At 41.2% G+C, this 13,457-nt stretch overlaps 1 protein-coding gene across 16 annotated transcripts in view; it reads left to right on the top strand.

Annotated features, from left to right (window-relative positions):
- Positions 1-7,618, top strand: part of mecom (MDS1 and EVI1 complex locus) — a 138,350-nt gene extending 130,732 nt beyond the window's left edge. For all 16 annotated transcript variants that reach the window (XM_017424013.3, XM_017424008.3, XM_017424016.3 and 13 more), the window contains 7 exons: positions 205-371; positions 528-605; positions 2,115-2,284; positions 3,276-3,420; positions 5,149-5,394; positions 5,497-5,683; positions 5,786-7,618. In XM_017424013.3, coding sequence (XP_017279502.1) covers positions 205-371; positions 528-605; positions 2,115-2,284; positions 3,276-3,420; positions 5,149-5,394; positions 5,497-5,683; positions 5,786-5,920 — 1,128 coding nt within the window. In that variant the 3' untranslated portion in view covers positions 5,921-7,618. The remainder of the gene's footprint in view (positions 1-204; positions 372-527; positions 606-2,114; positions 2,285-3,275; positions 3,421-5,148; positions 5,395-5,496; positions 5,684-5,785) is intronic.
- The last annotated feature ends 5,839 nt before the right edge of the window (positions 7,619-13,457 follow it).

Raw genomic sequence — 13,457 nt, 5'->3', positions numbered from 1 at the left:
GGGGGGGGGGGGGGGTAATGTTGAGAGCAATACCCATTTCAGAAATAGAGTGGTGTAGTTGAGGCCCAGAAATAATCCACTGAGGGGGTTTTTTAAACCTAACCCAATTCTCAAGCCTTCTCTCAAGTGACTATGTAAAACAGTAAGGCTTTCAAGACGAAAAGACTTAACCTCTCAAATTTTTCCTACCTCTTGTGTTCACAGATGACGGCTATTGAGAACATGGCAGAGAAACTGGAGACGTTTGGCTCCCTGAAGCCAGAATCCGGTGAACTGCTGCGCTCCGTTCCGTCCATGTTTGACTTCCGAGCCCCGCCGTCTGCACTTCCAGAGACGCTGCTACGCAAGGGCAAGGAGCGCTACACATGCAGGTAACTGTGAGAACTGCTTTGGTGATGTGCTGTTATAACTCTCGAATGAATGCTGTGGTTTTCATGTTTTAGCAGTATTTGTATTACAGTTTCCAAACTTCTTGAAACCATTACATCACTTTTAATGGATTTTTTTTTTTTTTTGCTTCTTCATAGATACTGTGGAAAAATATTTCCCCGCTCTGCCAACCTGACTCGCCACCTCAGGACTCATACAGGAGAGCAACCATACAGGTAATTCTACATAATTCTATCCTTACAGGTCTACAGACCTTCTCTCAGTGTTGTGTGTGAGTGTACGGTCTGGTTTTTTGTGAGTGTTGTGCAGTTTTTTTAGCACTTTGAGTCGCCTTGTGCTGAAAAGTGCTATATAAAAAAATGTACCTACCTACCAAAGAAGCTTCATAACAGAAATATGTCGAATGTGAAGACCACCATTTTCTCTCACTTTCTGTCAGCATCCCTCCATCTACCCTTCTCTGTTTTTTTCACACATTACAAAACTTTAAAAGCATCACTGTCCTGTCATGAATCATGCTTACATACGAAACACATGAACTAAGCTGTGAAGCGCTACTTTACTTCTAACTGAAATGAGTAAAACCAGCAAACACATTTCATACAACAAATGAAAACAAAAGCTGCTCATTTGTTAGGAGCATGTTACCTACTAGAGCAAAGGTTTTTTTTAAACTGTGTTTTTAAATGCTATAAATATGGAATAATTATCCTACTTCTAAACAGTTTACCTGTTGACAATCGGTGACCTTCTGGGTGACAGGGGGGCTGTAAGCTGAAAGAAAGAGGAGAAGTTTGGTGAAAATTGAGGTGATGAGGAGCCGGTGGATGTCTGGACCCAGCAGCTGTCATCATGTCTGTTTCAGTTATGAAACAAAACTCAAAGTTATCTCCAACCCTTTGTCTTGGGGTTATGACTTTCCTTATTTTTTATCAATATCATTTTTTTATTTACAAGAGTCGTAGTAATAGCACAAATCTCAGCAATCATGTCTTGTCAGTCTCTAGATTTTCTGAGGCAAAAGCAACAGTGACGACACAAGATATATCTGAGTGTGTGTGGAAATTATTTTCTCAAATTTACTGCATTTGGATAATGAATATACCCTGATTAGAGCTACTTGGCTTTGTAGTTACTAAGGTGGAGGAATGTTGGCCCAAAGTTTGGAGGAGGCCTGCTGACCACAGGGGAGAGACAAAGACAGATGCAAAAGCCCCCTCCTGCCCCAGCCTGATAGCCTACACTCAACACGCTGGCAGGCTATTAAAGATCACCGCTGTTTATTGTAATTTTTTTTTTTTTTGGAGATAACCGGGAGGGTTCCTGAGGGACAGCCAATCGAGCGAGCTAATTCCACCAGAAGAAAAAGATGTAATCTTCTCGTATAATTTTGCATGAAGAAACTTGGCAGGAGCCCCTAATTTTTGCAGGGCTTGAACCAAATCTGTTGTGTGCTTTTTTTCTTTTTTTTTTGCAAGAGAAGAATGTAATTTTATTGTGCTGGCTAGAGATAAGAGGCAGAGCTGTTTCACCTTAAACAAGCTCCTCCATCATGTCTGAGACCACAGGACTGCTGGGACTGTCTGAATGTGTGTGGATTGTGTGTCCTGCATTATATTTCCCACAGAACAAACAGCGTGTTCTGATTCGTTATGCACCACAGTTGTTTGCTGCTGCTTCCATAGTTTCATACTTTAAAAGAACAAGCCTTGTTGTCTCTACAGGTGTAAATACTGTGACCGCTCCTTCAGCATCTCCTCCAACCTGCAGCGTCATATTCGCAACATCCACAACAAGGAGAAGCCCTTCAAGTGCCACCTGTGTGACCGCTGCTTCGGCCAGCAGACCAACCTCGACCGTCACCTGAAGAAGCACGAGAACGGCAACTTGTCAGGTGAGAAGTGAGCCGTAAAGATTATGGAAATCTGATCCGACGGCGCATTTTGTCAGAAAACTTGAGTCAGTTTGCTGACTTGTGCAGTTCATAAATCCCTCTGCAGAATATCATAAAACGTAATTTACTCATGATTCGAGACAATCTGAGAAATTAAATTGTATAAATCTGCCATCGTCCTCTGCAAGGGCTCAAAATATATATATTTTTTTTTTTGGAATGAGTTGCTTTCATCAGCAGCACAACTCACAGGTTTGATAGGTTAGATCACTCTGACTGAATCAGCAGAACAAGTGGTGACGACTGGCCAGCAGCCATCGGCACCAGAGGTGGTTGACACCTAATCATAAGCAATGTGCAATCTGTCAAATGCAAAATCAATTATTAGGAATGCTTTTTGTTTTGTTTCTTTCTTTCTTTCAGCAGCAAAACAAAAAAAAAACTATTTCACACAAATGCTTTCTCTGTAACAAAAATTAAACTATTTTCTTAAACCTTTTTTTTATTTTGTTTGGAGATAACAACCATTTTGGTTGGTGCAGCTTAGGACCTCAAAACCACACCAAACTTTTTATTAGGGTAGTTAAGGTATTAATTGCAGAATTTATTTTCATTTTTTAATTGTTTTTTTTTCTTCTGTCATCCACTTGTTCACTTAAGAAAACGCAAACACACTGGAAAAGAAGCTGTCATGTTCAAATACAAGGACTGCAGAGACACTAAATTAAAAAAAAAAAACAGCCCAAGTTCAAAGAAAAGCTTTGAAAACCCTTTAGAAAGTTTAATGAATTATTGGCCAAGAACATTTTAAAAGATGACAAGAAAGTCTAAATGCTTGGAAGCAAAATATAAAGACATTGGGGTGGTCTAAATCCATTGCGCAGATTGTATATATTGTAATTATATGATGAACTTGACAAAATGTTCAGACATAATTTTCTTTGGTGCATCATGAACATCTAATAATAACTATTTTTTTCACCTTTTGCAGGCACTGCAATGTCATCCCCACAGTCTGAACTGGACAGTGGTAGCGCCATATTGGATGATAAAGAGGATTCTTACTTTAATGAAATAAGAAATTTCATCAGTAACGCAGGACAGAACCACACATCACCAGATCACTCTGAGGAAGGGTAAGATTGGCTTCATCAGATTTATGTCTCTCTTATTCCTAATCTAATCTATGTAACCACCAAAAAATAAATAAATAAAAAATATCAGAAAATAGTGCAACGCTGTGTTCGGAGGTTTATTATTTGAGGGACTTTAATAGGTCAACTTTTATCAGGCCAATTTTGATTTAAATTCTCATGCCACCCAGTTAGTTTCTGTTAATCATCATGTTAAGATGTCTGAACTGGAGACCGGTCATCTGTGATGATACTATCACAGGTTTTGGAAAAATTGAGGAACTTTTTATGCCAATTGCCTTTTAGCCACACGTGTTACAAGTTATCTTTGTGCATCCAACTGTGTCTGAGCATTATGCAAATGGATTCTTGTAGCCTTGGTCAGATCAGATAGCGTTTAAGAAGACTGTTTAGGCCTCCAAGTTGGCCTTTGCCTGGCTCTCATTGTTAAAAATCACCTTAAAGAGATCCTCAGATTGTGTTGAGGGCCTGTAAGAGCAGGACTGGGTGGTAGATTGTTAGAAGGACCAGAGATGAAGTAGAGGTGGGGGGGCGTACAGCAGTTAGACCACCACATCTGGAACCAACATGTTTGCCTACAGGAAGAGGGTAGAGGGGGTGGGGTCAAAGGGTCGGCCTGTGTTTCCTTTTAAAGTGCAGAGCTCCTGACTACTTCTGATAGATACTTTATCCTCAGCAAATTACCACGTTTGAAAGCGTAATTAGCAAATCTGTTTTCTTAATCACAGAGTTCTCCCTCTCTCTCTCTCTCTCTGTCTGTTTTGGAGCTGGTTTCTCCTCGCAGCCGTGCAAGCTTCATATGGCATGAATACCACCTTGTCAACTCCTCATTCCAGCGGGAGCTATATGCTGAAAGCTGAACATTATCAGCTGTGATAAACAATGAAATTTCCTTCATGCGCTACAATGATTTCTGGAATAACCACCTCTTTCTTTTTTTTTCTGTACCACTTCTACACTCAAGTGCGTGCATTTCGAATCTGGTTCAGGTATCTTTGTCGGTCTTAATGGGTTTATTCCCTTTCCATCTTTATGTTTCCAATTGGGTTTCAGTCCCTTTCTCTGAATCCTTTGTGCAAAGAAATGGCATTTTTTCAAGCTGACGAAAAATGTCCCAGAGTGTAATTAGTGAATCAGTCTTAATGTGGTTCCAGATGATTTAACAAATGGTGGTTTCCTGTGGTGCAAAGACAGAGGGACAGATTAAGACTCCGGCAGTTTGGATAGCTGGCCCTCTCTCTCCACGGGGATGGAGAAATGGGCTGGTTGGCAGCGCTCTCATAACTTTCCCACCAAATGGGGCTGTCAGCTAAATATTTTGCCTATTAGATGAATACAAGATAGTAGGGAAAATAAACAAGGAGGGAGGCAGAGCACTCCATTTAAGTGCTGCAATGATCAACTCAGGGCTGCTGTGCCCAAAGGGGCCTCAAAGCCTTGATGACAAACAGGATTCCAGCTCTGTTGCCAGAATCTGCTTCAGATCCACCACTTCTTGCTTTTTTTATCCCATATCTTGCACAGTTTTTGTTAAAACTGGAAGGGATTCTCACTCGTTAGAAGCCAAAGAACCCCACCTTTTTCACACAATGAAACAAACTCATGTGTGGTTACTTATACAGTGAAATAAATGGGTGCTATTTATATTCATGGTTCTCTGAATGTCAGCCACGTAATTAGGCTGATCTAATGAGTGTTCTTGATCTGCAGGCTGAATGGAGGTTCATTGGAAGAAGTGAAACCACTGATGGCCAGCCACGGATCGCAGGATCTGGAAGATGAGGAAGTGGAGGACCTAGACGCTGATGACGAAGAAGTGGAGGAATCTAGCAAAGGTCCTGAGAAAAGGGAACCCAAGGTGCACACAAGCAGCCTTAGTGATGACATCATACAAGACGAAATGGACTTCAGTGAGCCAAATGACTTAAACCTGAGCTGTAAAACATCGCCAAGGAGGTACAAGTCACACAAGCCCATCTCAAACATTCTGTATGACCATGAAAACAAGTTGGTCAGAATATCTTGAAAATGACTTGTTTCTGTCCATGTAATTTCCAGGTATAAGGACGAGGAGGAGCAGAGCAGCTACTCAGCCTTGGATCACATTCATCGTTTTTCTGACCTGCGCAAGCTGGAGGAGAGTGAGCTGAGTGACGGAGATGGAGATGAGGACGACAGAGCGTTTGGATCCCCTTCTCTTACGGAGGCAGTCAAACAGCCACTCTTCAGAAAATCCAAGTCTCAGGTACAAAAAATATTGACACTTTATAGACTCCCGATTTATCTCATCGGTAAAGATCTATCTCTGCGTTTGAGCATGTCAGTTCTAATCTATGTGTTCTCTCAGGCGTATGCCATGATGCTGTCCCTGGCTGAAAAGGACTCTCTTCACTCAGCCACCCACACGCCGGCAACCATGTGGCACAGTCTGGCGCGGGCTGCCGCTGAATCCAGCGCCATCCAATCCCTCAGCCACGTATGATGACGACGTACGGCGTCTACCTTTTCACAACCCCTGACCTACCTACGGCACTGGGAGTACATCAGCAGGGGCCCCCTGATCATCCACAGAGTGACTGCTCAGCAGAACCACGGCCTATCTGACTGCCTTAAACACGAAGCAGGGTCACTGTCCCACACAGAGCCCAGACCCCTTAGTCCTGAAAACTTCCAACAGATACAAACAAATTTAAATTAATTTCTCCCATTAACCAAGTTGAGGTGATAAAAAAATTACTAAAATAATAATAACTGTATTTATTCTTCTGAGTTTCTGTGTTCTGCACATCAAAGGCAGCTGATAGAGGAGGAAGATGGATGTGCTGATGTGTCATTGAGAACGATTGAAACGCCCAGCACGTGCAAGGTGAGGAGAACATTACCTCAAGTTTGGTTGTATATCTAAGACAGCTGGTTTCAGCCTAGCATGAGTCATTGTGTGTAAAGCATAAGAGTCAGAATAAGAATCCCATTCATGCCCCCCCTCCCACCTCGAAGATCCACAGATGTTCCTTATAAATACGTGTACTTGATGATAAAAGTGAATGAGTAACCTGCAGCTGAAAAACCTGCTCCCATGTGAGGACAGCACGAGCAGCGCTTTTAGGAACTGATGTAAACGATCGAACTGAAATCAGGCCAGTTTCTCGTCGCCGCGTGTGTCTGTACAATCATAGCACTGTACACAAGTTTGAAAAAACTCTTCTCCACCTGCGCTATCTGTGAAAGGATATAAATAAATGGACGTTTTTTGAGTGGAAGAGAAAAAAAAACACAACTTTTCCTTTTTTTTTGTTGTTATTTACTGAGATAAGTCACTAGTGCTAAAGTTAATTGTTGTTCTGTAAAGGGCATATGTCTTTTTCGAAAATCCTTGAATTCATCCTAGTCAGCCAACAATACCACTAAAATAGCCTGAATGCTAGTTGTTAGCTACTCCATGCTTGTGTGTCTTTCATTTTTAGACAATCATTTGTTTTGTTTCGGTTTGTATTTTTTTGTCCTATTTTGTTGTTGTTGTTGTTGTTTGCTGTTGTATTTTTGATAACTGTATTTATTTCTTGGCAAACTGTTTGTTTGTTTGTTTACTGAATAGCACTGCTCTTAGCCCGGGAAATAAGGGGAGAATCCTAACCGGGCCTATCCCAGAGTTCATTGGGGGTTTGTAGATTATGTTTGAGTGCCAGATAGTATTAAACATACAATTCACTCTTTATTCTACTAATAAAACCGGTCGATGGATAGATATTAGGGGTTTTTTTCTATGACAATTTACTGATCCAATTGTAAAAAAAAAAAAGAAAAAAAAGAATCAAAAGCCTTTTAAAGAATGAATAATAAAAACAACTGAGGTTTAATTTTATCATAAGCGCATGATTGGTCTGGTAAGATCTGTATCTGACATTTTCTACAATTGTCTGCAAGCTTGTGTGATGTTCGGTTCATGTTAATCCCTTGTGCCAAACCTATGATGAATAACGGATTACTTTCATTTATTCTCCCATTTTTGAGGGACCAGATTTCCTGTTCATCTTTGTTTTGTTTATAATCGATTTTAAAAAGTAATCAGCAAGTTGAGGTACTTTGTTTTAATGCTTTCTACAATGTAACTGTTATGCATTTCAATTCAATACTGTGGGAGGAACAACTAAGAAAAATAAAAGACTACAATGTGGATTGACACGTTTTCTGGTGTCACTTTTGTTTCCCCTTTAACATTGAACTCACCCTATTGTCCTCCGCCTCTGTCACACCTCCCCGTTTCATGGAGTCCTTCTGGCTGCCTATCATTTTTGCTCCAGATTGAAATTTTTGACCGAGAGACAAGAGTCGGAACACCACCTGGCATTTTCTTCTGGCGCTCCCATGGCCTCCAAGAGCGACAGAGAGCCTGAACTCTGCTCTTCTTTTTTCTCCTCAAGGCCTTATTGGCTCACATAGTGAGAAGGAAGCAGAGAGGGGGAAAAAAAAAAGGCTGGAGAGGGCTTGAATGTGGTAGTGGGAGCAGAGGCAGGAATGTGTCCTCTTTATTTGTGTCCATTTGTGTGGCATGATGGATGAGGTGGGTAGATGTGATGACCTGGCTCATCGCTCAAACACTCAATAAGAGTCCCATCCTGCAGCAGGCCTCCCCATCCGGCGACCCCCCCTACCAACACCAACACCCTTTTTGTCGCTGCTGCCAGCCAACGTGGGCGGACATTGTAGCTGGGAGGGTTGGAGGTTTCGCAGCCCCATTGTCCAGCGGGTAGGGGGATGAGTGGAGAAATTGGGCATGACAGTGAGGATGGCTGGCGCTGACGGTCCACATTTACAGTGCTTTTGGCACCTTAATGGATGGGTTGTTTTCTTAGGGCCTGTCGTCAGCCATCAGGGCTCCATGGGGCGTCCAGCTTTGATGAGGTCGCGGAGGGTCAGGCAGTGTTGATGAGGTCAGCGTGGGTCGTCCAGCTTTGATGAGGTCAGCTGCACTGACGATAGTGGCAGTGCAATCCATGGTCATAATGAAGTGGCAAAGAAGTTGGTTCTTAGCACAAATTCTGTGACTTGAACTCTTTATAGCTAATATAAACCTGACATCAGCTTATCATTTAGGGGTTTTTTTAGAATTGTTGGAGTGTTTATAATTTGATCCAGTTAGCTTTGAAGGGGTAGTTCAGATCTTTTAAATGGTGCTATGAACAAATATTATCTTACTTGTTTTGAGAAATAAATTAATTCCGACCAGATTGATAAGCTAGGGTTAACTGATAGCTTGTCGTGCTAAGGTGATTTAAAGAACAGCCTACAACAGATCAGATATTAATTGATTAATTGGTCATAACCTTTACACAGAACCCCCTCTTCTAAAAATCTGAAATATTAATTTAATTTGAGATATCATTTCCTGTACAGCCACCCTGTGCTCACCTGTATTTCTGGATGTTGTTCTTGGCCCTGCTTGGATTAGCCTTTAGCTTGTCAATCCAGTCAGAATTAAACTCCAAACTGAGGTTGTTCAAAGAGCTATTTACAACAAATAAGATATGGTATACATCCGAACTTTTGCTTTAATGTTTAATATTGTACCGTCACTGGTTTGATCAGCGATATAACAAACTTCACCTAGGATTCTTCTCACATTTAATCAACACGTTGAGCAAAGTTATTGCGGTCATTAGCTCTCAGCCTTGCATAAAAGGCTCAGTGTGTTGTTAGCTATGACTGACAGGACCCTGGATCTCAGGCGGAGGAGTACATGTTATTAATAGTGTGTTTATGTCCCATAGGGGCTGTATCCCCAAGCTGCCGAGTCCCTCTGGTGTGTGCATGTGCTCTGATGGGCACTTTGTGGGCAGAGCATCGTGGGGCATGGAGCCACTCAGCTAATGGGGCAGCTGGCACAACCTCATAATCCATCAGGCCTCATTACAGCTCCCGTTCATTCACCATCTTTTCTTTCCTCCTCTTCATCTTCTTTCTCGCCACACCCCAGCCCTTCCTTTCCTTTCCTTTGCCACCCGTCCATGCCTTCCAGCCCCTCTGTGGCAAGTAACTTACAGCACCCACTCGGTTTGGTGGAACATACATCACATGCAACCCCCCGGAGTGGGAGGCCATTGCAGCTGGCAGCTCTCACACTGATTGACTTGGCACCCGTGCTGACTCAGACACCAGGGGAAACATTTGGGAGGAGGAGGCATGGAAGGGTGAGGGTGTGTATCCATAAAAACGGGGGTGTAAAAGAGGTTTGTATTTACTAACAGCTGGCAGAAGTGGGAGGGGTATACAGTTTGTGAGCGTTTGGGTGGGGAAACTCCACAAATCACCACAGCAAGGTTTTGTTGTGTTTAAACTAAAGATGCCTCCTTTTCTGTCCAGCTTCCCTGAATGTGCAACCAACTGCAGGCTAATCAGACAACCTTTTTCTTCTTCTGTGGTTGGCTTAGTGTCTCCTCTCTGCCTCTTCCAAAGCAGAAGAGTTTAAAGTTTAGGCTACGTTACTCTGTTTGTTTTTCTCCCTGGAAGCCATGGGTCATTAGTGTTATTGATGGACACTCAGTACATTTCCAGAGAACAGACTGAGACTGAGCAGAGCAGCCGTGCACATGGTTTTAATATGACATGTCTAATCAGGACAGGCGTGGTGGCAGAACCACTCAAAACCTCTTTTTTTGTTGTTGTTGCTCTCAGATTAGCCTAGATTGAAAAATAACTAACTGAGCCATCAGCTCTGCGTTTGAAGCCGAAACTGGGATGGGATATAATAAAATATATGCGTCAGTGTAACACAGTTTGACTCTACATTGACGTTCATTTAGCCTGGTCCATGTATTCATGAATCAAAGTTGAGACAGTTCTTTCCACCGGCTATTTCCTGCACACGGCTCCACCTAGTGGTACAAAGTGCCAACCTGCCCAATTTTATTAAACACATTAAAGTTCAAATTAACCTCAAAGTCATCAGTTGGAACATATGTGAAGGTCAGATCTGACAAAACATGTGTGCATTCATTTTTCACCAAAAGCTTCATTTATTTAAATTAAAGCAAAACACAGATCCAAAGTGTGGGAGACTTTCTTGATATGCATCTTTCCTTTTTGCAGCCTCAACATTTACCATTTATTTTTTCAGGCAACAAGCACACAAATGGTGCAAGACGTGTTGAAATGATTCCCCCTCCCCTCATTTCTTTATCTGAGCAGACAGCTTTATCAGCTGGAGTTCAAAACGCCTCATCACCACCCCGCCCCGCTCTGGGTTCTACGCTGAGGGGCAGAAATTATCTCTGGGACGTGAAGCCATGGCAGCAAAGTGATAGAATCTCTTCTGTAAAAAGTAAATAAGTAAATAAATAAATAAATACAGTGGTGTAAGCTTAATTACAGCAAAAAAGTACCCACGATGCAATCTCAGCTTTTACGGGCGATTTCACGTCCAGTTTCCTGAGCCCCCTCTCTTTCTCGCACGTCTGATAAGCAGGCGTCCAAACAAGTGCTTTATTTTCTTGTCGTTCGCTTGGTCCAAAAATCTTTTAGCGCAAGACCCATTTTTTATGCATTCACAGATAATCGGTGTCAAACAAATTGGGCTTTCGAAGTTTCAACATCATTAAGTAAAACAAAATTATGTTTAAAGATGGCTTCAAAATGAAGAAAAAAGGACCCCACAAACTCAGTATTTGCACATTTGCAAGCTTGTTTGACCTCCTCTCCTCTGATTTTGTAGCATTTAAATACATCTCGGGGTGCCAGCTCTATAATTGTGTCTCTGCTAACTGAGTAGTGTGTGTGGAGGGCTGATGTAAAGGTGCACCGGCCACCCAGCACTTATTGGATGAATGGCCTCTGTGGGCCTGTTTGACTGGAAACAGGTGTGTGTCATCTGAAGATGAAGGCCCAGCCGATAAACATTATTGGAGAACATCTGCTGCTTGTCACAACACAGAGCGAGGCACAACGCTCCACCATCCATCAGACGCACTGGAGACCTGGATATGTGTGTGTGTGGTGAGGGGCTCAGTCCTCTGCTGCTGAGCCCGTTCACCCATCACTCACCCCAGGGATGCTGAGCGTAGGTGTGTGTGTGGGTAGGGGGGGAGTTGCATGTTCAGTCCAGGCACCTGCCTGCTTCTGCCAGACCACAGTCGCCTTTTGGCCATTAGAAGTGAAAATGCTCCAGTGAGCTTGAAAAATGTCTCGAGAAGCGTGCTCTCTGGCTCACACACACAATTCAGCACCACAGCTCAGGTGCAACATCCCCTCCCACTTCAGACTGCTATCAGGGAGATGATGCTTGAACTTGGCCTGAGTGAGGAGAGGTGGCCTGGTAGTAGCCTTGTACAAATATGTGCACACTTTGCACAACCACTGAAGCTTTGTGACGCCTGAAACTTTCCTGTACCTTTTTTTTTTTCACATCCAAAAAGAGCTGATTCTTCAGCTCTGCTCTGGGATTACAGTAGTTAATGCTTGATTTAAACCAAACAGCTGAAAAAAAAGCCTTAAGTGAGGTGTCCACAGATTTTCTGTTATTTATTTGGTTTGAAGCACATTCAATAGTTTACTCAAGAAAAAAAAATCATTTACAAATATATATATATATATATATATATATATATATATATAAAATCTTTTGATTTTATACACGATAGCACCACTGAAACGCAGGTCATTGTGCACCCCAGGTAAACAACTGCATTACTATAAAAGTATGGTATAAATGTAAACATTAAAAAAAAAGAAAAAAAAACACTTAACATAAATAAGAAATAAAACAAATTCACAAACAATTTTAGGATCATTGTATTATTTTTTTTTTGGACAATTTTAGAAATGAAAATAGGTCTAATTCACGGCAGGCATTTTGACCTAAACCAGTTGGACGAATGCAGGTCTAATGTTTAGGATTCATATAATTTCCATCATTTACAATGTTTTTAAACTTGTGAGTGGCTTTGTCTTGCTGACAAATATTAAAATGTCAGCCAAAAAGAAGACCTATAATGAAATGATTACTGTAAAAATGATCTGTGTCACGAGGCTCTACAGTCTTCCAGTGAACATCAACACACTCCCTCTGTGTTTAAACCTAAATTATAGAGATGTGCATGCAAATGCTCCCAAAAACATCAGACATTTTAAAAGCCACTCAAATTTTAAGAATTTAGAGCTTCTTTGTGGATGAAAACAAGTGTTTATCCAAACACTTGCATCGAACCTTTCTCTTCCTATTTTAACAGTAACATTAAAATTAAAATGTAATTGTAAATGATATAGTTAAAAAAATCATTTTAAAAATCATTTTCAACTACAAGCCTTTTGATAATCAAATTTTAATGAATCTTGTCTGTGCAAAATCAGACCAGATTTGATGCAAGGTACCTAAACCTTTTAGGCCACGGTGACTCGCTCTTTTTGTGGCTTTGCACTGCTCGTTGTTACGTTCTGTATCCTAACTTCCATCTTTCAAGAAATTATTTGTACCTTGTACACTGTACATATGACAATTAAGTCTTGACTTTTAAACCACAAATCAGAAAAGAAAACCATTAAAATGTAAGATTTTTTTTTTTTTTGCATCTCACTAAATTGGAATCAGCAGCTAACTCAATAACCGTTCTTTAGGCAGCTGTGTACAGATTGCCTGCAGGGCTCGAGTAAAACTAATCCACAATGATACCAAACAGAAGGCGTTTGTAACGTGATGAAAGCTTTCCTAAACATGTTATTCGTCATTTCCAAAGTTCCTGATTTTTTTTATAACAAAAAAAAGCTAATCTTGAAAATCACAACATCAAAATGTATCATATATTTATGAACAAGAGAAGAAACACAACCAAATAGGAGATATTTTGATGGTGAGAGTCTACCTGTAAAGAAAAGACTAGTGTTTACCGAGTCTAAGTGACATTGTGATGGCCAAATCCATGGCCACACTCTAAAGCCTAAAGTCAGTAACTCCTTTTATACACTTTTTTTATACTTTTTCTTTCATACAAACACAATAATATTTTAGTTGCAATAAAAACATTTATTAG

The sequence above is a fragment of the Kryptolebias marmoratus genome, linkage group LG2, assembly GCF_001649575.2.
Source record: "Kryptolebias marmoratus isolate JLee-2015 linkage group LG2, ASM164957v2, whole genome shotgun sequence".
In the NCBI taxonomy this organism is placed as follows: domain Eukaryota; kingdom Metazoa; phylum Chordata; class Actinopteri; order Cyprinodontiformes; family Rivulidae; genus Kryptolebias; species Kryptolebias marmoratus.
This window is presented reverse-complemented; position numbering and strand designations above follow the sequence as displayed.